This window comes from Solanum stenotomum, chromosome 7 (genome assembly GCF_019186545.1).
Source record: "Solanum stenotomum isolate F172 chromosome 7, ASM1918654v1, whole genome shotgun sequence".
Taxonomy (NCBI): Eukaryota; Viridiplantae; Streptophyta; class Magnoliopsida; order Solanales; family Solanaceae; genus Solanum; species Solanum stenotomum.
Genome location: NC_064288.1, coordinates 56,358,760 through 56,377,284, shown reverse-complemented (window position 1 = coordinate 56,377,284; position 18,525 = coordinate 56,358,760). Strand labels below are relative to the sequence as shown.

Below are 18,525 nucleotides of genomic sequence, written 5' to 3'. Positions count from 1 at the left end.
TTTATATTTACTCTGTTGTTTAATCGTAATATTATTATTTGTTTTAACAATATGAAGATTGTGAAAAAAATAAAGCTTCACAAATTTTACATCTATTAAATGAGGAAGAATATATTTTTTATCAAATAAGTTAAAATATATTTGCTAATAACAAATTCTTCCATTGCATGAAGTTCATCCTTTAATATATAATATATATTTCGGTCTACCATTCTCCTTAAATGTCTAAGAAATATCTCATAATGTCAAATAACACTGTAATACTCCCTCTGTCCCTAATTACTTGTCCACTTTTAAATTTACACATTTATTAAGAAATCAATTAATGACATAGTGAGTTTATCATTTTACCCCTATTAATTATGAAGTAGATGAAAAGTTCTGCAATTTTCAAAGTAATTAGTCATTTAATTGAGGGTATAATAGGTAAAAAAATATTCTTTCTTGATTTGTCAAAATGGACAAGTAATTAGAGACAACTATAAAAGGAAAAGTAAACAAGTAATTAGGGACAGAGGGAGTACTAAACAAATGCATCAACAAATGAAATTTATATTAAAAATATATTGAATAATGACGTAATGATACCTTAATAGAATTTCCTATCCATTTTAAAAAAAAAAACCTTCACCCTTTCAATTTCGTTATATCTTCTTATTTAGTAGAAGAATCATCATTTATTATATTCTACTCCACCTTAATTTGTACCATCAGAGTTTTAAGAATAAACATTAAATTTTAAATCGAAATAAAAATTCATTGAAAAATGACAGAAAAAATAATAATAGTATATGAAAATTAAAATAAGGTGCAAGAAAAGCCTTTTCACGATAATTTTTTGAAATATATTGACAACAATTAAAATGAAGCTGTTATTTTATCTTTAAAATTAAGTTTGATTGAATTGAATTAGTACAATGAGAAAAAATATTAAACTAATAACTTTTTCATGTTATTAAATGCATTTTATTTTTAATTGAGTAGTAGATTAAAAGTTCCGAATTAGGATATTAAAATAATATCTTACTCTCTCCTTAATTATTATGGTATTGCAAACATTTATTTTCCTTAAATCGTGATTCATTTTCCATTTACAGTTATATCCAATTAATTTCTAATGTATTGAATGTGGTTATGGGATATTGAAATAATATCTTTATTTTTCCTTAATCATAATAAAATTATAATTTAACATTTATTTTTCTGAAATGATAATTTTGTTTTAATTCCTAGAACATGTTGTTTACTATATTGAATGTAATTATAATAAAACATATTGTATTTAGTATGACAAAAGAACTCAAAAATTGGAGAAATTAGATAAATAGTAATCTTAACTTCTAAGAAATGTCACATCATCATTTACATATCCAACTTTATATATATAAAAGAGTTAAAAAAGAAAAAATAAGTGATTTAACAAAATTATATAAATAACATTAATGATGAGATGAAGATTAAGAAAAAACGTCAAAAAAATTAGTAGTATTGATGATGATAAAAGTTAAATAAATCATTTTTTCTATTATTAAAATTTTTAACATAAAATTTCCAATCTTTTAAAATTAAAAATAAATGTTAAAAAAAAATCGAGGCAATAATTATTTTAAAGAAAAATATAACCAAAATTGTCAAAAAAAATTGATAAAAATAAATAACTATCTATTAGTAAGAATGGTGTCACTACATTTTCTATTTTAACTTTATTGTTACGTATGGATAGAAACTTTTAGAAGAAGAAATGATCCAAAAATTTAAAAATAATGATTCCTTAAATGGTGATTCCTTTTCCATTTACAGCTTTTCAATTAATTTTTAATGTATTATATATGGTTATGGATATTGGAATAATAATTTTATCTTTCCTTAATCATAATAAATTATATTTTAACCTTTGTTTTTGTGAAATGATAATTTTCTTTTCATTCGTACAACATATTGATTAATATATTAAATGTAATTATAATAAAACATGTTGTATTTAGTATGACAAAAGAATTAAAAAAATTTAAAAATTATAGAAATAGTAATCCTAACTTCTAAGAAATGTCACAAATATATATATATATATATATATATCTAAGAAAATGATATAAATTACATTAATGATGAAATGAAGATTAAGAAAAGAAGTAAAACAAATTAATAATAATATTGATGATGATAGGAGTTAAATAAATCATTTTTTATATTTTGTAAATTTTCAATATAAATTTTTCAGTCTTTTAAAATTAGAAAATGCTACAAAAATAAAACTAAAACTAAAAATCGAGGCAACAATTATTTTAAGGAAAAAATAACAAAAAATGTCAGAAACATTGATCAGAATAAATAAGTATCTATTGCTAAGAAGGTGTCACCCCACATTTTCTATTTTAGCTTTATTATTACATATAGATAGAAACTTTAAGATGAAGAATGATCCAAAAATTTTAAAAATAACAAATCAATTATGTAAAAATACATGTGTAATTCTTATAAAGTTATAATAACTAATTTCTTCAAATAAATAATTAAATGAAAGAAAAAAAAGTAATTAAGAAAATAATATAAATAACACTAATTATGAGATTAATAGCATTGATGAGGAAAGGAACTAAATATGATCATCTTTTTAAATTCTTTTTTAAGAAAATATATATAAACTTTAATTAAAGATAAATAAGAAAAAAAAACTTTAATTAAAGATACAAAAAATCAAGACAAAATAAAAGAAGAAAGAAATTAGAAGAATAATGAGGTTGAAAGAAATAATATCTAATTTTCTCTCTTTTCAAATCACAAAATAAATTTTTGCTTGTTCTCCTCCTAATTTGATACGAATTCCATAAATAGAATGATTTTTTCTCCAAATAATTTTTCTTACCCTTTGAAACACTAATCAGCCTTCTTATAAATTTCTCAACCACAATGAATTTTCTCTCCTTGTAGAAGGAATAAACATTTTTTCAAAAAGTCTTTTATTTTGAAAAGAACTTTTTGTTACATAATCTCTTTCTTTACATCAATGTCTTCACAAGAATCATGAGATATTCTCTCTTTCTCTTTTGTTAAAAAAGTCACATGACCTAGAAATTTGATGGACATCTTAGCGACAGAAGTTGATACCATATATTGATCATCATCATCGTCAGAAGAAGAAGAGCCAAAGTGAAGAAATTTGTTCTTATTTGTTACAAATGGTCAACTATTTTTTTTATTTTATAAGCTAAATAATTATAAACAGTTATGAAAAATGAATAGTTTTTATCTTTTCATCTTCCATTTTCATTTACTTAAATCTTTATTAGTGTATTGGATGTTATAAAGGGCATAATTAATCGAGTATGATATAAATACTTTTTTTTAAAAATACAAATAAGAAATACAAAACAAAGATAAAATGCCAAAAAAAGGAGAAAAAAGATGAATAGAAATACTGGTCATAGAGAGATGCCACATCAAATTGTCTATATTCAGCTTTATATATACATATATAGGTTCATGCCCTTAGATGTTATTTTCTTACTTTAGCTGGCTTCGACATTTTTGTAAATCTGATATCTACTTTGGAACATTTTATAATGTGGCATAGGCTGACAATTGAGATCATAAATTTAAAAATAATAAAATTTAATTTAATATAATACTAATATCAATATCAAAAAGATATATATATATATATTTAAAAAATATATAAAAAGTATTATAAATTGTAATAATTAACCGCTTTATTTTTTTAAAATCATATAACTAATTTGATTTACACTCCAAAATTCATAGGTGTCACATAATTTAGACATTAATTCTTCATTACTCAATATATGTAATTATATCAATGACATATAAATTGACATAAAAAAAATTACATATTTTATTTGAAAATCACGTAATAGTACTATAAGGTATAATAATTAACAACTTAACATATTTTAAAATTTTAGTTGACTCTCCAAATTCCATATGTCTCATGAAAGTGAGACAGAGAAAAACATATATTGGTTTAAAATTAATAAAAATATTATAAATTATAATAATTAACAACTTAAAATTTATAAAAAAAATCCTTTAAAAAAATTTAGCTGGCTCTCCAAATTCAATCGGTATTACAATAATTAAAACATAGAAATTAACATAGGTTGGACTCCTGCTAACATTTATGTTTCCTTTTTAAATTTTTTTTCTTTTATGCTTTATATAAATAAATTTTTTATGTAAAAAGTATTATAAANAGATAAAGTGAACTTACAATTCAAATAACAAATTTTAGACACAATATTTTATAACAACATTGCAAATTCTTGAAACAATTCATAGTAGATAATTCTTCAAAGAACATTATAGACATGAAAAAAATTCAAGTGCAAGCAGATGGGCAAGACTCTCTTTTCCTTCTTTTCCCTTTTGCTTATTATAACAATAATTTTTTCAGATAGGAATTGATTAAAATACAAAAAGAAGAAAAGAGGAATGGAAAAGGAAATGCATGAAAGCCACCTGTTATAATGTGGTGGCAATCAAAAACAGATGGCACAATATTGAGAATTGAATAGTTAATGAAAATGACGACAATACCCTTTCTAAATTGAAATTTGACAAAAAACACACATGTTGATACCAATAGGGACTGACTCTTCTAATATAGTAGAAAATCTTATTTCAATATTGTAACAACTATTTAATTTTATATTTGAAAAAAAATAAAAGAATAGGAGTAAATAATGTTTTAGCAAAGAACCTTGTTGTAAAGAAAGTGTACAAAGAAATAAAGTGTGAAGGGTATTTTTGTAAACATACATTTTTTTAATAGAAATTATGTCAGATTTGTTATTTCTAATACATCAAATCAAACAGTGTGTAAGAAATAATGCAGCATAACTAATGCAAGCACTACTAATGCAAGCATTACTAATACACCTTATTTTGCATTGTTCTTATACACTCTACCAAACGACCCCTAATAGTATTATTTTTTTCCAATTAGGCCCTCAAATACCTTCTCCCAAATTACTTTCAAATCTCTTTCGGCATTAGGCATTGTAAGTTGCCGCCGCTACTCTTTCGGCAAAGTAAAATTCACTCTCAGAGGCAGCAGCTGAAAGAGCAAAAATGGAGGTTTTGAAAACCAGAAATCTACACCGGCAGTAAGATTTCTTCTTCCTATTGAAATCACACTTAAATTTCAATGCTGAGAATGCAACAATGAGACTCAAAAATCCAACAAAGAGAACTCCTTCAGCTCATGGCGATGTTACCCAAGAAGCTTTCCCCAAAATCCCTCTTAAAGCTTCTCAAATCCGAGAAGAATCCCAACGCAGCACTCTCCTTATTCGATATAGCTTCTCAACACCCAAATTACGCTCACGACTCCATTATCTTCCACCATATTCTCAGGAAACTATCCGACCAAAGATTCATCCCTCACATGACCCGAATCGTTGATATGATTCAAACCCAGAAATGTTTATGCTCTGAGGATGTTGCATTGACTGTTATTAAAGGGTATGCGAAGAATTCCATGGTTGATAAAGCTATGGAAGTTTTTCAGAATATGAAGAATATTTTTGGTTGTATACCTGGGGTTAGGTCTTTTAATACATTGCTTAATGCTTTTGTTGTTTCGAATCAGTTGAGTAGAGCTGAGTTGTTTTTCAAGTATTTTGGAACAATGGGTGTGTCTCCAAATTTGGAAACTTATAATGTTTTAATTAAACTTGCTTGTAAAAAGGGGCAATTTGATAAGGCGAAAGAGTTGTTGGATTGGATGTGGGAGAGTAAGTTGATGCCAGATGTGTATAGTTATGGAACTTTGATCAATGGACTTGCAAAGAATGGACATTTGGGTAAGGCCTTAGAGGTGTTTGATGAAATGTTTGAAAGAGGGTTGTATCCAGATGTGACCTGTTATAATATTCTAATTGATGTATTTTTGAAAAGTGGTGATTATGATAGTGGTAAGATGATTTGGGCGCGGTTGATAAATGCGTCGAATGTTTACCCTAACGTGGTTAGCTATAATGTCATGATTAATGGTTTATGTAGATGTGGTAAGTTTAATGATGGATTGGAACTCTGGGACAGGATGAAGAAAAATGCACAAAAAATGGACTTGTTCACGTGTAGTACATTGATTCATGGTTTGTGTGAATTGGGCAATGTCAATGGGGCTGAGAGGATTTTTAAGGAAATGATTGAGACTGGACTATTACCTGATGTTGTGGTATATGGTGCTTTGCTTAATGGTTATTGTAAGGTCGGGGAGATTATAAAGTGTTTTGAGTTGTGGGAGCTGATGGGGAAGGAAGATTGTCGCAACGTTACTAGTTATAATATATTGATGAGAGGTTTGTTTGAGAATCGAATGGTGGATGAAGCGGTTTCTATTTGGAAGCTTATGAATGAGAATGGTGTTGTTGCTGATTCAACATCTTACGGAATCCTAATTCAAGGGTTGTGTAACAATGGGTATCTGAACAAGGCTTTGGAGGTCTTGCAAGCTGAAAATCAAGGAGAAAGATGCATGGATTCATATGCATACTCGTCTATTGTTAAGGGGTTGTGCAGAGAAGGAAGATTAAAAGAAGCAAATGCTATACTTGATTTGATGGCTAAACAGGGATGTACACTAGGTTCTCATGTTTGCAATGCACTAATCAATGGCTTCATCAAAGCATCTAAAATTGCAGAGGCACTCAGATTTTTTGGTGAAATGAGTAGTCGGAATTGTTCGCCAACAGTAGTAACCTATAATGTGCTGATTGATGGATTATGCAAAGCTGAAAGATTTGGTGACGCCTATAAGCTTGTGGAGGACATGCTGCAGAAAGGGTGGACGCCTGACATGATAACATATAGCTTATTGATGGATGGCCTTTGCCAAAGCAAAAAAGTAGACCTGGCCCTGAAGTTATTGAGTCAAATTGTTAGCAAGGGATTCAAGCCTGATGTGACCATGGTTAACATTATAATTCATGGCCTTTGCTCTGCTGGAAACCTTGATAACGCATTGCAGCTCTTTTTGAGCATGAGCCAATGGGAATGTCTCCCGAATCTCGTCACATATAACACCCTTATGGAGGGATTTTATAAAGCTAGAGACTGCAAAAACGCATCAGCAGTTTGGGCTCTCATTTTAAAAGGTGGGTTTCAGCCCGATATTATTTCTTATAATATTACTCTTAAGGGGCTTTGTTCTTGCCATAGAATGTCGGATGCCATATTATTCTTTAGTGATGCCCTTAATAAGAAAATCCGTCCAACTGCAATTACATGGAATATACTTGTCAGAGCAGTTATTTATGGCTGAGCTCTAACACGATATTTATGAAGTACACACCCGGTGGGTTTCTGATACCAATTTCTAACCTGAGCATGAAGTTCAGCTGCAGGTCTAATCTCCTTTCTGTTGCTCTTCAGTATCCTAGATTTGCTTTCCTGCATATGTAACCTCACAATGTACTAAGAGAAGCATATCTTCATGGTTGCAGGGCTGCCATTATTACTCTCACTGTCAAGCCAAGTTTGTCGGACCTGTATATGATATTTCTTGTTTTAAGTTGTAAGTGAGCTCTCTACTCAAGTCCGGTGAGTAGATGATTTTGCATTGTGGCATAATGGGATATCTAACCAGAAGCACAATGCTCTGCTAATCAGGTGTGTTTTTGTTGTGTGCTTGTTTTCAGAAGCAATTTAAGATTCTGTGGTTGATACAGGTTGAATGGTATTCTTGTGATTGAGAAGCTAAAATACTGAATTTTGAAAGAAATATGCTGCCAACTCAATTCTAGCTGAGTGGCAGTGAAAACTTCCCTACATCTCCTATCTACTGATAACCTTGATTATGCTTTTGTTTAGTAAATTACTAAACTTTATTCCATATGTCTTTCTGGTGCAGAAAAATAAGGGAAAGTAGAGGCAACCAAGATGTTTGTGCAACAAAATTGGGCTGTTTATTGGGATGAGATATTCTTAATGTTAAGGTATTGCTATTGTCCTTGGATTTCTTTTGCTATCTACACATGTTGGTAAAACAAAAAAATATCATCCAAAGAATTGGTTATGGGTACGGCAGAATCAAGCTTATTGCCTACCTGATTGGGGAGGGGGACGTGGGGGTTATTTATGATTGTCATAGATCAAATCAGACATCTCCATTTTGAAGATGTTTCCCTTGATTATGCCACCCTGGGTGTTCCGTGCAAGTAGGATTTTTTTTTTTGTCAATTTGACTTTGCAGTGTTTCTTTTAGACCTTGGAACTCTTGAGGGAAATTGTGCATGCACTAAGTAGTGTTGTCAAAGGTGCGCTTAAGCCCTAAAGCGAATGGCCTGCTTGTGAACCAGGACCAGTAGCAGTTTGTTACCTAAGTAGTGTTGTCAAGGGCGCGCTTAAGCCCTAAAGCGAGGCTCAAAACGTGTTGAGCGCCTCGCCTCACTTTAGGTGTGCTTCAGTGTTGTCATCAAGGTTATAAGGCATACTTATCCTTGCCAATGAGCCTCTGTTGATGAGGCGACACTAAATAATTGATATTTCACATTATTATAATTTTTTTTTTCAATTTCTTTGTTCATATATTTGTCATTCATGTTTATAATTGTTAGTTTTGAACCAAACATATACATTTGTATCTTTTTTCTCCCTTTGTGCCTTTTTTCATTAGCCTATGTTTTATTTGCACTTTTTGCTTAAAGCTCTAGTGGACCTTAGAGCTTTTTTGTGCTTTTCACCTTTGATAACACTATACCTAACATAAAACATAAGTTGCTATGGGTTCGTATCTTTGTAAAGAAGCTAAAAGTTTTTCAAATTAGAGAAAATGTGAAAGGCTTAAATGGTAGGTTAGGAAGAAAGATTATTTGACTCACATTTTACTTCACTGACATTTTTTAAGACAGAATTGCTATCAGATTGTAAAACAAAAGGATAGTACTTGGGATCACTAGATCCACACCATTCGAAATAGCTACATTATTGTTTAGGGAAAAGAATTCACAATCCATTTAGGAACTTAGTGAATCAGGGACTTTGATCATAGCTTCTACTTTTGTGCTTGAGATATGCTGCCGATATTCATATTTGGATTTCGGACTTCTATCCCTTAGTGCTAAAAACACCAACTATTTTTTGGTTATCAAGCACATAACTCTTTGATTATTAAACATTTTCTTCAAATAAAAATGTTACATTCCAATTCTTCATCAAATAATGTTACATTCCAATTGAACGAAGGCCTCCAAATATTTCGTCGCCTCTTTATAAATTATCAAAATTAGAGGTTAAACTAAATTGTGTATTAGTCAATGTTATCAAAGGCACACTTAAGCCTTGAAGAGAGGCTCAAAACGTGTTGAGTGCTTCGGCCTCGCTTAATGTGTGCTTAAGTGGCGTCATCATGGTTCTAAGGCATACTTTCCTTGCCAATGAATCTCTTTTGAAGAGACGACACTAAACAATTGATATTTCACCTTATCACAATAATTTTTCAATTTCTTTGTTCATATATTTGTCATTCATGCTTACAAATTATTAGTCTTGGATTAAACATATATATTTATATTTTTTCTCCCTTTGTGCCTTTTTTTAATTAAAGCCCACACTTTATTTGCGCTTAAAGCCCCAACAGACCTTAGAGCTTTTTTGCGCTTTTTGCTTTTGATCACACTGGTATTAGTGTATTACTTCTTACTGGAAATGAGAAGAGAATGTTCCCACCAGGCTACTCTATAAGTGCTATCTTTTGATTTTGCCCAATTTTTTTTCAGTTTTACCCCATTCATTATTGAGGAAAAAAGAATTGGCAGAACCTTTTTCAAAATTAAAGACAACCGGAAAAACTGAACCAAATTATTTTTGGTTAGGTTTTGGTTTTCTCATTCACAAATTGAAAAGCAAAACAACTGAAAAAAAATATGAAAAACTGAACCGACCGGTGCCCACCCCTATCTCTATAAAGTCTAAGTTGACATGTCCTATGTTGTTGATCAATATAAAGCATCCTACTTGTATCCAACTTTGGTGGCTGCAGTTGCCATGGGACTTGGATATGCTGATGCAAGAGAAAAATTGGCATGATATATCAGCCTCTAATAATAACGTTTTATTTGAGGTTATAGCTCATGCTACATTAATATTTAACATTTTGCTGTTTTTGTACAATCAGTGGAAGAGATGATTTCACCTTTTTTCTTCTTCAGATGTCTGCTTTTGCTTTGTTTGTGTTTCTGACAACACTTTCTGCTCGTAGATGACTTGAGAAAGCAAACCCACCAAGATCACTCCAAGAACTGCACTCTTTCCCAGGTCAGACGGTGAAGAGATCAAGGCATTCGTAATCCCAACTACCACAAGGCCCATAAGTGCAAGGTAGATATTCTTTCTAGTATTTGACTCGGCAATTTCTTTATTGAGTTGCTTCATCTTCTCTGTTTCCTTCTTAGCTTTTGCTTTATCCACTGGTTGTTTTTGCCCTAAGTTCTTAAAGAAAAGCCCTTCATTTTTCTCCTCCTCCATTTGGTCTACAAAGTCCGCCAGCTTCTTCTCGTTCTCTTCGATCCCCTGTTTGTTTAACTCTACTGATTCTTCAAAAGCTTGCATCTGGCTCTCTATATTTCCCATTATCTGCATCAAAAAGAAAGAAAAATAATAATCAAAAGCTGTGTATTTGGATGAATTAAAATTTTTCATTTTCTGTATGACAGACCCTTTCACCAGCTTCATCAAGCTCTTTGAGGGCGTTTTCACCAATTTGGTCAATCTCAGTGTTGGCATCTTCAGCAAACTGTGATAGATAAGCAGATCTTTCGTCTAAATAATCAGTAAGACGAACTTTTTGTGTTTGAAGCTGGGCTATCCTTGCAAGCAGTTCCTGCTGACGGGAGTCTCCTTGAGGCGGCGTAGGTGGAGTTTCTTCTGAGTCTGAATTTGAATCATTTGGTTTGCAGAGGCAGCGAACGAGGTCTTTCCTTTGGAAATGGCTTGTTCTGTTAAAAAATACATGTTGATTTGGTGTCATAGAATAGTGAATTGGTTTTAGATGAATCATCCTTTGAAGTTGTGTTCCAGTTTGTTGGGAGAATAGCTAGTGCTATGTAGTGAGTGTTATTAACTATGAAAAGGTAAAGTGTTTGTGTACCTCTGATTGAATGTACCTTATCCATTTTATTTCCAGATAATTTAGAAACAAAAAAAGAAATGGGTCATTTCATTATTTGTCTGTTTAGTCATTGTGGGCCGTGAAGGGGAGTTTACACTTGTAAAGGAATACTTCTATATTTCAAAATATAAAGAAATAGATATACAAAGAAAAAAATTAAGAGTATTCAACCAATATAGTATATATATACGTAAAACAAAAAGTTAACTAGCTATACAAAAGGGTTTTGCTGACATAAATCACTCTTTCTTAAACAGTTAAACCAATATTTCTTATGAAGGGTGGGGGTACCTAGGGCAAACTTATCGATAACAAAAAAAAAAAAGAAAATGCTTTTGCTGGAGGGTTCTTGATGTTTCGAGTCAAATGAAATTGAAAATACTTTTTTCTAAAGAATATTTCAAAAGTGTGGCTAATCTCATTTTTCATGTTCACGTGCTCTCTCTATAGAATCTCTTGAACACAGAGTGCACAAAAAGAGAAACTTGGTCTTACTTCTGTTGCTAAATTAAGGGCGTTTTCTTTTATATTTGTCACTTCAAATAAACGCTCACATTGATATAAGCATCTTCACCACATGTCAAATAAAGTAAGTAAATGAACTAAAAGATGTTGATCATACAAGCAACAAGTCCAAGCTTGTAACACATTCCAGTTACCCCAAACTGGGATCATATGAAGATGCATTTGACCTATAATATTAGCATTAACATCTATGAAAGATGCTACGCGACATTTGGAACTTGAGGAAGAAAGCCTCGAGATGACCATGGCCAAAAACGGGATCATACTAACGGACAAGTCTCAAACAAGACTAAGATTAATCAAGAAAACGTTCACCTAGGAACATAACTGATGTTTATAAAATAAAAATTCATGGATAGATAGATCAGAACCATTGGAACTAGCAGCAGTTGTAATCCATATCTACAGAAAGTTTGCATCTTCAGAAGAATAAATGCGATGATGTTTAGAATTTCCCAGTAACCTTCTTGTAAGTGTACCATTTGGAGATCCAGAGATAGACGAAAAAGTTGATGATGCTGAGGAATGCCAATAGCCAGTAAAAGTAGTCAAGGTGGCCTCGGTTCAAGTCATCTGGAATCCATCCAAACTTCCCGTGCCTTGTGGTGGTCTTCATCACGATTGTAACGAGGAGAGAACTTAGGTAACTACCTAATGCAGTAGTTGTAAGACAGAGGGCTGAACACAAACTTCTCATGGCATCAGGAGCCTGGTCATAGAAGAACTCCAGCTGACCGATGAATGTGAACACTTCCGCGCATCCAATCAAGAAGTATTGAGGAACTTGCCAGAAGATGCTCAGAGGAACGTATTCGAGGTCATAGTAGTTGTTCTTCCTTACCATGTCAAGCCGAATGGTCTCCAGAACTGCAGCACAAGCCATGGCAAATACTGAAATAACAAGACCAATGCCCATTCTCTGCAGCTGAGTGAATCCTCGTTCGTGGCCTGTATACTTTCGTGCCATGGGAACAATGACACGGTCATATACAGGCGCCCAGAAAATAACACTGACCGTGTCAAATATGGATAGACATGCTGATGGAATCCTGAAGTGAGGTCCAATGTAATTGTCCATTATGTTGCCTTGGTTAACAAACATGGTGCTCATCTGACCGTAGACACAGGAAAACACGATACCAGTAGCCCATATGGGGAGTAGACGGATGATCGACTTGACCTCCTCAACTTGAGTCACTGTGCAGAGCCTCCACGGATTCACTGATCCATTGACTTTATCAGATTCACCTTCCACAGCAGCCTTGTCAAAGAACCTGGTGGAGGTATATTAGCAAACAATAGAGTTGCAACTCCGGAGAATTGAATTTTAAGGTCACTTTCACATGTTCGAGATATATGAATATCACGTCCTATGGCTACAATTGCTAAAGCATTAAGCCCAGGTCAAGAAATGAGACATACTGCATCTCGGAAAAAACTTACAGATCACTCTGCTGCAGGTTGTCTCTTACAAACACAAATAATGGGACAATATGCATGATTTGAAACTTAAAAGGACCGGAAAGATGTATTTCACACTGTTATATGGACCAGCAATGAATATCAGTGTAGCAATCTATAATCAAAGTGAAGTTTTACAAAGATCACCAGACAATATGGATTGCAGTTTTTATCAAAGAAGTTCTAATTACCTATAACTTCTAGAGAATTGACTACCATTGCGCAATATTAACATCTAAAAGGCATATTTAAGATAGACACGTTAACTTTGCCTCAACTGACAACTAAACACTCCGACTTTGAGAATGCACATCTAGACACCTCAAAGTCAGAGCGTTTAGTCTAAGTGTTCACTTCAGAAAGGTTACAATGGGATTGTAGAGTTACCTGAACTCGTCTGAGTGCTCAAGCTTGCGGCTTGCTACGATGATGGATTCTGTATCAGCAGTCTCATAGAGAAGAGTCTCGTCATGAGGAGTTTTGACATGACATTTTCTAATAGACGCAACAAACACCTGAACTATGCGAGTCAGGGGACTCCCTGCTGGTGGTTGGAGCCTATATAGACGGGTACCTGAAAAGAAAAACACTAGTGCAATGGCCATAGCCGCAGCTGGAACACCAAAACCCAAGCCCCAGCCCACATTGCTTTGTATATACACTAGAGCTGATGAAGCGATAAGAGCACCGACGTTGATTGAGAGGTAAAACCAGTTAAAGAATGAGCTCTTCTTCTTCTTTTCGTTTTCATCATTGTCATCAAATTGATCTGCCCCAAAGGAAGAGACACAAGGTTTGATACCACCAGTCCCAAAGGCAATCAAGTAGATCGAAACAAAGAATGCTGTTTTCTGTGATGATGTTGGGTTGCAAGTACCATTATTACAGGGCCTTATCCCTTTTACAGAAGCAGATAACGTCAGGAGTGTCATTCCCTACATAAACAAGTTAAGTTCATCAATTCCTCCGCCAAAATCAGTGTGCTCGAGTAAAAAGAAACATCAGGACATGTTGTTACCACTACTTCTAAGTTACTGATCGATGTGTACTTGCTAAAGTCAAAGACTATCAACAACATCATACACAATGAAACCCCACGAAGTGGGCTCTAGGAATACAGTGTAAGCAGGCCTTACCACTACCTCAGAGAGTTAGAGAGACTGTTTCCAAAAGACCCTCGGCTCAAGCAACTCAAAGCAGTAATTAAAAGAAAAACAGCAGTGGAGAGAAACAAGACAATCACCTAAACACAGTAAACCACAAATGATATCAAATACCAAAATACACATACTACATGAAAAGGCTAATACTACGATTGAATAGGCAAATACATGAATAGGCTAGTAATACAACAACTCTCAACTACCTACTGACTTTCTACCCTTGTCGACGACCTCCATACCCTCCTATCAAAGAACATGAAAAGGTAAAAAACGAAGAAGAGCCATTTAGTACTTACAATGATATAAAGGAATGAGAAACCAGCAATTGTCCAGTATCGCCCAAGATAGGCATCAGCCAAAAATGCTCCAATCAATGGCGTGACATAGCAGGTTCCCGACCAATTGTTTACAGCTTTTGAAGAAGCAGCAACTCCTAGATTGAGCCTCTTTTGAATATAGTTCACCAAATTTGTACTCATACCATAGTACGCCAAACGCTCACATGCTTCATCCCCTGTAAATTCAAACCTTTACATGTCAACAACATCATTCTAACATAACTTCAAACTGAATTATACACAATTACTTCTATGGATTAAGTGAAACATCGTACCAAGGATGTAGGGACAAGCCTTCCAGGTTCCAGTTTTCTTCTTGTTAGCAGGTTTTTTATAGATGTCCACGGTCCCATCCTTCGTGTAGTCATCATCGCTATCCATTCTAGCTTCTCCCACAATGTCAACTAGACCAAATCAATGCAACAGCCTAAAGGGCAAACAATCATACAAACACATAAAACACCTCTGTTACACATTGAAGATTTTCGAAATCAAAACAAGAACAACATTTATGGGCTTTGACACTAGGATTTTCACTAACGAGATTCATAACAGAAAGAAGTAAACATACAACGAAACCAACAGAATTCAAAATCTACTATATTTACAAATAAAAAAAATGACCTTTATACATATAATATAATTTTTCGACGATAAATTATTCCAAGATCACCACATATCAGATAAACAAAAGGATACCAAACAAACAACACTAATAATATACCCTCATAGTGTAAAAAAAAGTAGTCATTCTGTGTTCACACAGAGTCTAAGGAAGGGTCACATCCCAAAGAATGACGCAAACATCAGTGGTTGATTCGAAGATCTGTAAATTATCTATAGGTAAAAGTCAGGCTCTATAAGAAAATTTGAGATAATCAGAAAACGAAAAAATCACACCACACATATATATAGAGAGATGTTATCATGGTTAAATTAAATACATTACACAACATTTGTAGGAAAAATTCACTAATAATATACACTAAAAATGTAAAAAAAACATAAAAATCCTTCAATTATATTGTTGTATATATATGTTAAATCCTTTTTGAAGGTAAAATAACTCAAAACTGAGAAAGTTGCACGAAACATCACGTGTTCACGTAAGTGTCTGACCTGACACAAGCATTAGTGATTGATTTCACGTAACGAAAATCCATTAAATTTCATACATTGCATACACATGATATATATATATATATATATATATATATATATATATATATATATATATATATATATATGATGATGATGATTATAGTATAGATATATAAAAGATGAAAAATACCTTTTGTGGGGTTTGAGAGAAGGAGGCGGCAGAGTAAAATGTTGGAGTTGAGGAATGTGAGAATATAAAGGGGTCTTACTGCTACAGCTCAGATTTTCTAGTTACTAACTTCGTATAAATTTTGTTGGAGAAAATAAATAATAATACCTAATAATAATAAAAAGATTTATTATCTAAAATTGTATACTTAACTCTATAGTCTATATGCAAAAATAAATTTTTACTATCCCTTGACAACTATGGGTAGATATGCTAAAATAGGAAATGTTTTCAATGCCCCGTTTAAATTTTAAGGAGACGTTTGACCATGAATTTTTTTGGGGAGTTGAATTTCAGTAGACATATTTGGTTGAATTTTAAAATTTTCATAAATTTGAAAAGTAATAAAAATGTGTTTACTTTTTTCACTTCAAAGTACGGACAAAAAGTCACAAATATTTTCAATTTGTATTCATGGTCAAACACAATTGTAATTTTCAAATATCATTTTTCACTTTAAAAACAAAAACTTTTTTTAAAAAAAAATCACAATGAAATATGGTTAAATGCTGACTTAATAGTTTCGTTAAGAAACGTTTTACTAGAATAAATTCTCATATGTAGCAAAATTTTGACAAATCGTTAGGATTTAGAATTGATGGATGTCATAGTAATCGTCAGAATTTATGATCAAATCCTTACAAATTTTAAAATTAATGGCAAAATTGTCTAATCGTAATCTTGATGGATCATCATAATTTATGATCACAAAATCCTCATAATTCGTCCGAATTAACAATAAAATTCTTATGAATCTTCATAACTTTTTGTGTTAAATACTAATCAACGCATCTTGTTTCAAAGTTCGTCCAAATCAACTCCAAATGACTCCAAATTTAATACTAATCCTAATATTTTTCAATGGTTAGATTCAATGTAAACCTTCATAAATTAATTAAGCCTATTTTTTTCTTCTTCAACAAGTTTTTTCACGCTTAACAAAACTAAATAATAATAATAATAATAATAATAACAACAACAACAATAATAATAATGATAATAATTATCTATAAAATTAATTTGTAACGTAATACCATAGTATTTCATGATAATCATAACATTCTGCGAAAGACATAAATAATTCTAAACAAATTTATTTGTGTTTAAAATTAATTTACATATTAAAAATGAGTTTCAAAGTCAAACTTAATGACGATAGTCCTAATTCAAAATTTGGTTGGAACAATTTAAGCGTATCCTTACTGAAATTTATTTTTGCCAACTGTCAAATTGAGAATATTTTGCTAAAAAAAATTCTGAAATCACAATAAATGAAACAAGAAAATATTTTTTTTTATATGTAAAAAATTAATTATATAACTTTGTTTTATCAATGCTTATTTTTATATTCAAAGTTTGAACCCGAGACATCTGGTTAAGGAAGGAGCAACCTTATCTATTACGCCAATTATAGAAAACAAAGCGTTGAATTGAGTAGGAAAGTGTACCTTAATTATATTTTATCTTCACAATCTTTGTGTTTGATATGTAATTAGCAGAATGTGAACATTTATATGTATACAAAATCAAAGTTATCTTCCGATCAACTATCCATCTAATTAAGTTTCATTTATTGTACTTCAACTATAATTGACAGAAGTAAAAAGTATGAACATTTATATAGTCTGTTTTATTTATTAATTGTAGTTAAATAAACTATAATTGGCAAAAGTAAAGAGTGTGAACATTTGATCTTTTATTCTAGCTAACTAAACTACAACTGGCAGAAATGAAAGAGTTTGAGCATTTATCTTTTATTGTACTTAAAACTGAACTACAATTGGCAGATAAAGAGTGTGAACATTTATCTTTTATTTTACATGTACAAATATATATTAAAAGGGCAGCTTCAGTGGAAATAGGCTAAAAAAGGTAGCCGGTGCACTAACCTCCCTCTTCAGGAGCGATTTAACATAATTGGAGCAAAATTTTACTTACATGCTTAAAATCTAAATAAACATTATATGCATTTATTCAATTTTTTAAAAAACTTTTTAGATAAATATTATTATTTAATATATTTTTTATAAGTGTTTTCTTAAAAAAAATAATTAATTATTAGTTTTAGGTAAGATTTTGTCAATTCAACAATAACTCACTGAGGCAGTCATCATGATGTTAACAAAATTTTATAAGTAATAAGTTGAGAAGTTTTATATAAATGAGAGGTAGAATTATAGAATTTGATTCAAGAAGTTCATACTTGATAATTGGTATACCCTACTTTAATATACTTGTTGTAATGCTTGAAAATTCAAGAAGAAATAAAAAAAGAATTTGCAGTTCACTTTATTTAACAACTTTCGACTATTAATTCATATTTTTGGTAGAGTATTGCTTTTGTTAGAATATGCACAACGGAAGCTATATTCAGGATCACAAATCTTACATATAGACTAAACAATATAACATAAACGAATTTAGAAGAGCACTAACCTGTTGAAACTTCTACAAAAGTCGTCCAGATGCCAAGGATCCAGAGCTACGATCTTCTCCTATTTCCTGATTGACTGTTCCTACCAAGTTACTTGTGTGGGCAAGTATTACTTGTTTTTCAAAAGATGATTTCTTNCCGTG

The 18,525-nt window shown here is 31.7% G+C and overlaps 3 protein-coding genes across 3 annotated transcripts; 1 reads left to right on the top strand and 2 right to left on the bottom strand.

The window, feature by feature from the left end:
* Positions 1 to 5,004: 5,004 nt before the first annotated feature.
* On the top strand, positions 5,005 to 10,341 carry LOC125871609 (pentatricopeptide repeat-containing protein At3g09060). The gene is made up of 3 exons (XM_049552237.1): positions 5,005 to 7,367; positions 7,467 to 7,958; positions 10,223 to 10,341. Exon 1 carries the CDS (start codon positions 5,222 to 5,224, stop codon positions 7,283 to 7,285), a length of 2,064 nt encoding a protein of 687 aa, XP_049408194.1. The 5' UTR covers positions 5,005 to 5,221; the 3' UTR covers positions 7,286 to 7,367; positions 7,467 to 7,958; positions 10,223 to 10,341.
* Positions 10,031 to 11,132, bottom strand: LOC125871633 (uncharacterized). Its single transcript, XM_049552267.1, has 2 exons — positions 10,679 to 11,132; positions 10,031 to 10,596 (listed from the first exon to the last, which is right to left on the bottom strand). Exons 1-2 carry the CDS (start codon positions 11,018 to 11,020, stop codon positions 10,153 to 10,155), a joined length of 786 nt encoding a protein of 261 aa, XP_049408224.1. The 5' UTR covers positions 11,021 to 11,132; the 3' UTR covers positions 10,031 to 10,152.
* Positions 11,133 to 12,100: 968 nt separating this feature from the next.
* On the bottom strand, positions 12,101 to 15,032 carry LOC125871611 (protein NRT1/ PTR FAMILY 8.1-like). The gene is made up of 4 exons (XM_049552240.1): positions 14,894 to 15,032; positions 14,577 to 14,794; positions 13,505 to 14,052; positions 12,101 to 12,930 (listed from the first exon to the last, which is right to left on the bottom strand). Exons 1-4 carry the CDS (start codon positions 14,997 to 14,999, stop codon positions 12,102 to 12,104), a joined length of 1,701 nt encoding a protein of 566 aa, XP_049408197.1. The 5' UTR covers positions 15,000 to 15,032; the 3' UTR covers position 12,101.
* Positions 15,033 to 18,525: the final 3,493 nt, after the last annotated feature.

What these genes read in the sequence shown, in the direction of transcription:
- LOC125871609 (XM_049552237.1), top strand. Translation starts at nt 5,222, where the DNA reads ATGGCGATGTTACCCAAGAAGCTTTCCCCAAAATCCCTCTTAAAGCTT.
- LOC125871633 (XM_049552267.1), bottom strand. Translation starts at nt 11,020, where the DNA reads ATGATTCATCTAAAACCAATTCACTATTCTATGACACCAAATCAACAT. An exon ending in TTGATGAAGCTGGTGAAAGG is followed by an intron (nt 10,597 to 10,678) that starts GTCTGTCATACA and finishes TTTTTGATGCAG; the next exon opens with ATAATGGGAAATATAGAGAG.
- LOC125871611 (XM_049552240.1), bottom strand. Translation starts at nt 14,999, where the DNA reads ATGGATAGCGATGATGACTACACGAAGGATGGGACCGTGGACATCTAT. An exon ending in GGCTTGTCCCTACATCCTTG is followed by an intron (nt 14,795 to 14,893) that starts GTACGATGTTTC and finishes TTGAATTTACAG; the next exon opens with GGGATGAAGCATGTGAGCGT. An exon ending in TCTCATTCCTTTATATCATT is followed by an intron (nt 14,053 to 14,576) that starts GTAAGTACTAAA and finishes TTGTTTATGTAG; the next exon opens with GGAATGACACTCCTGACGTT.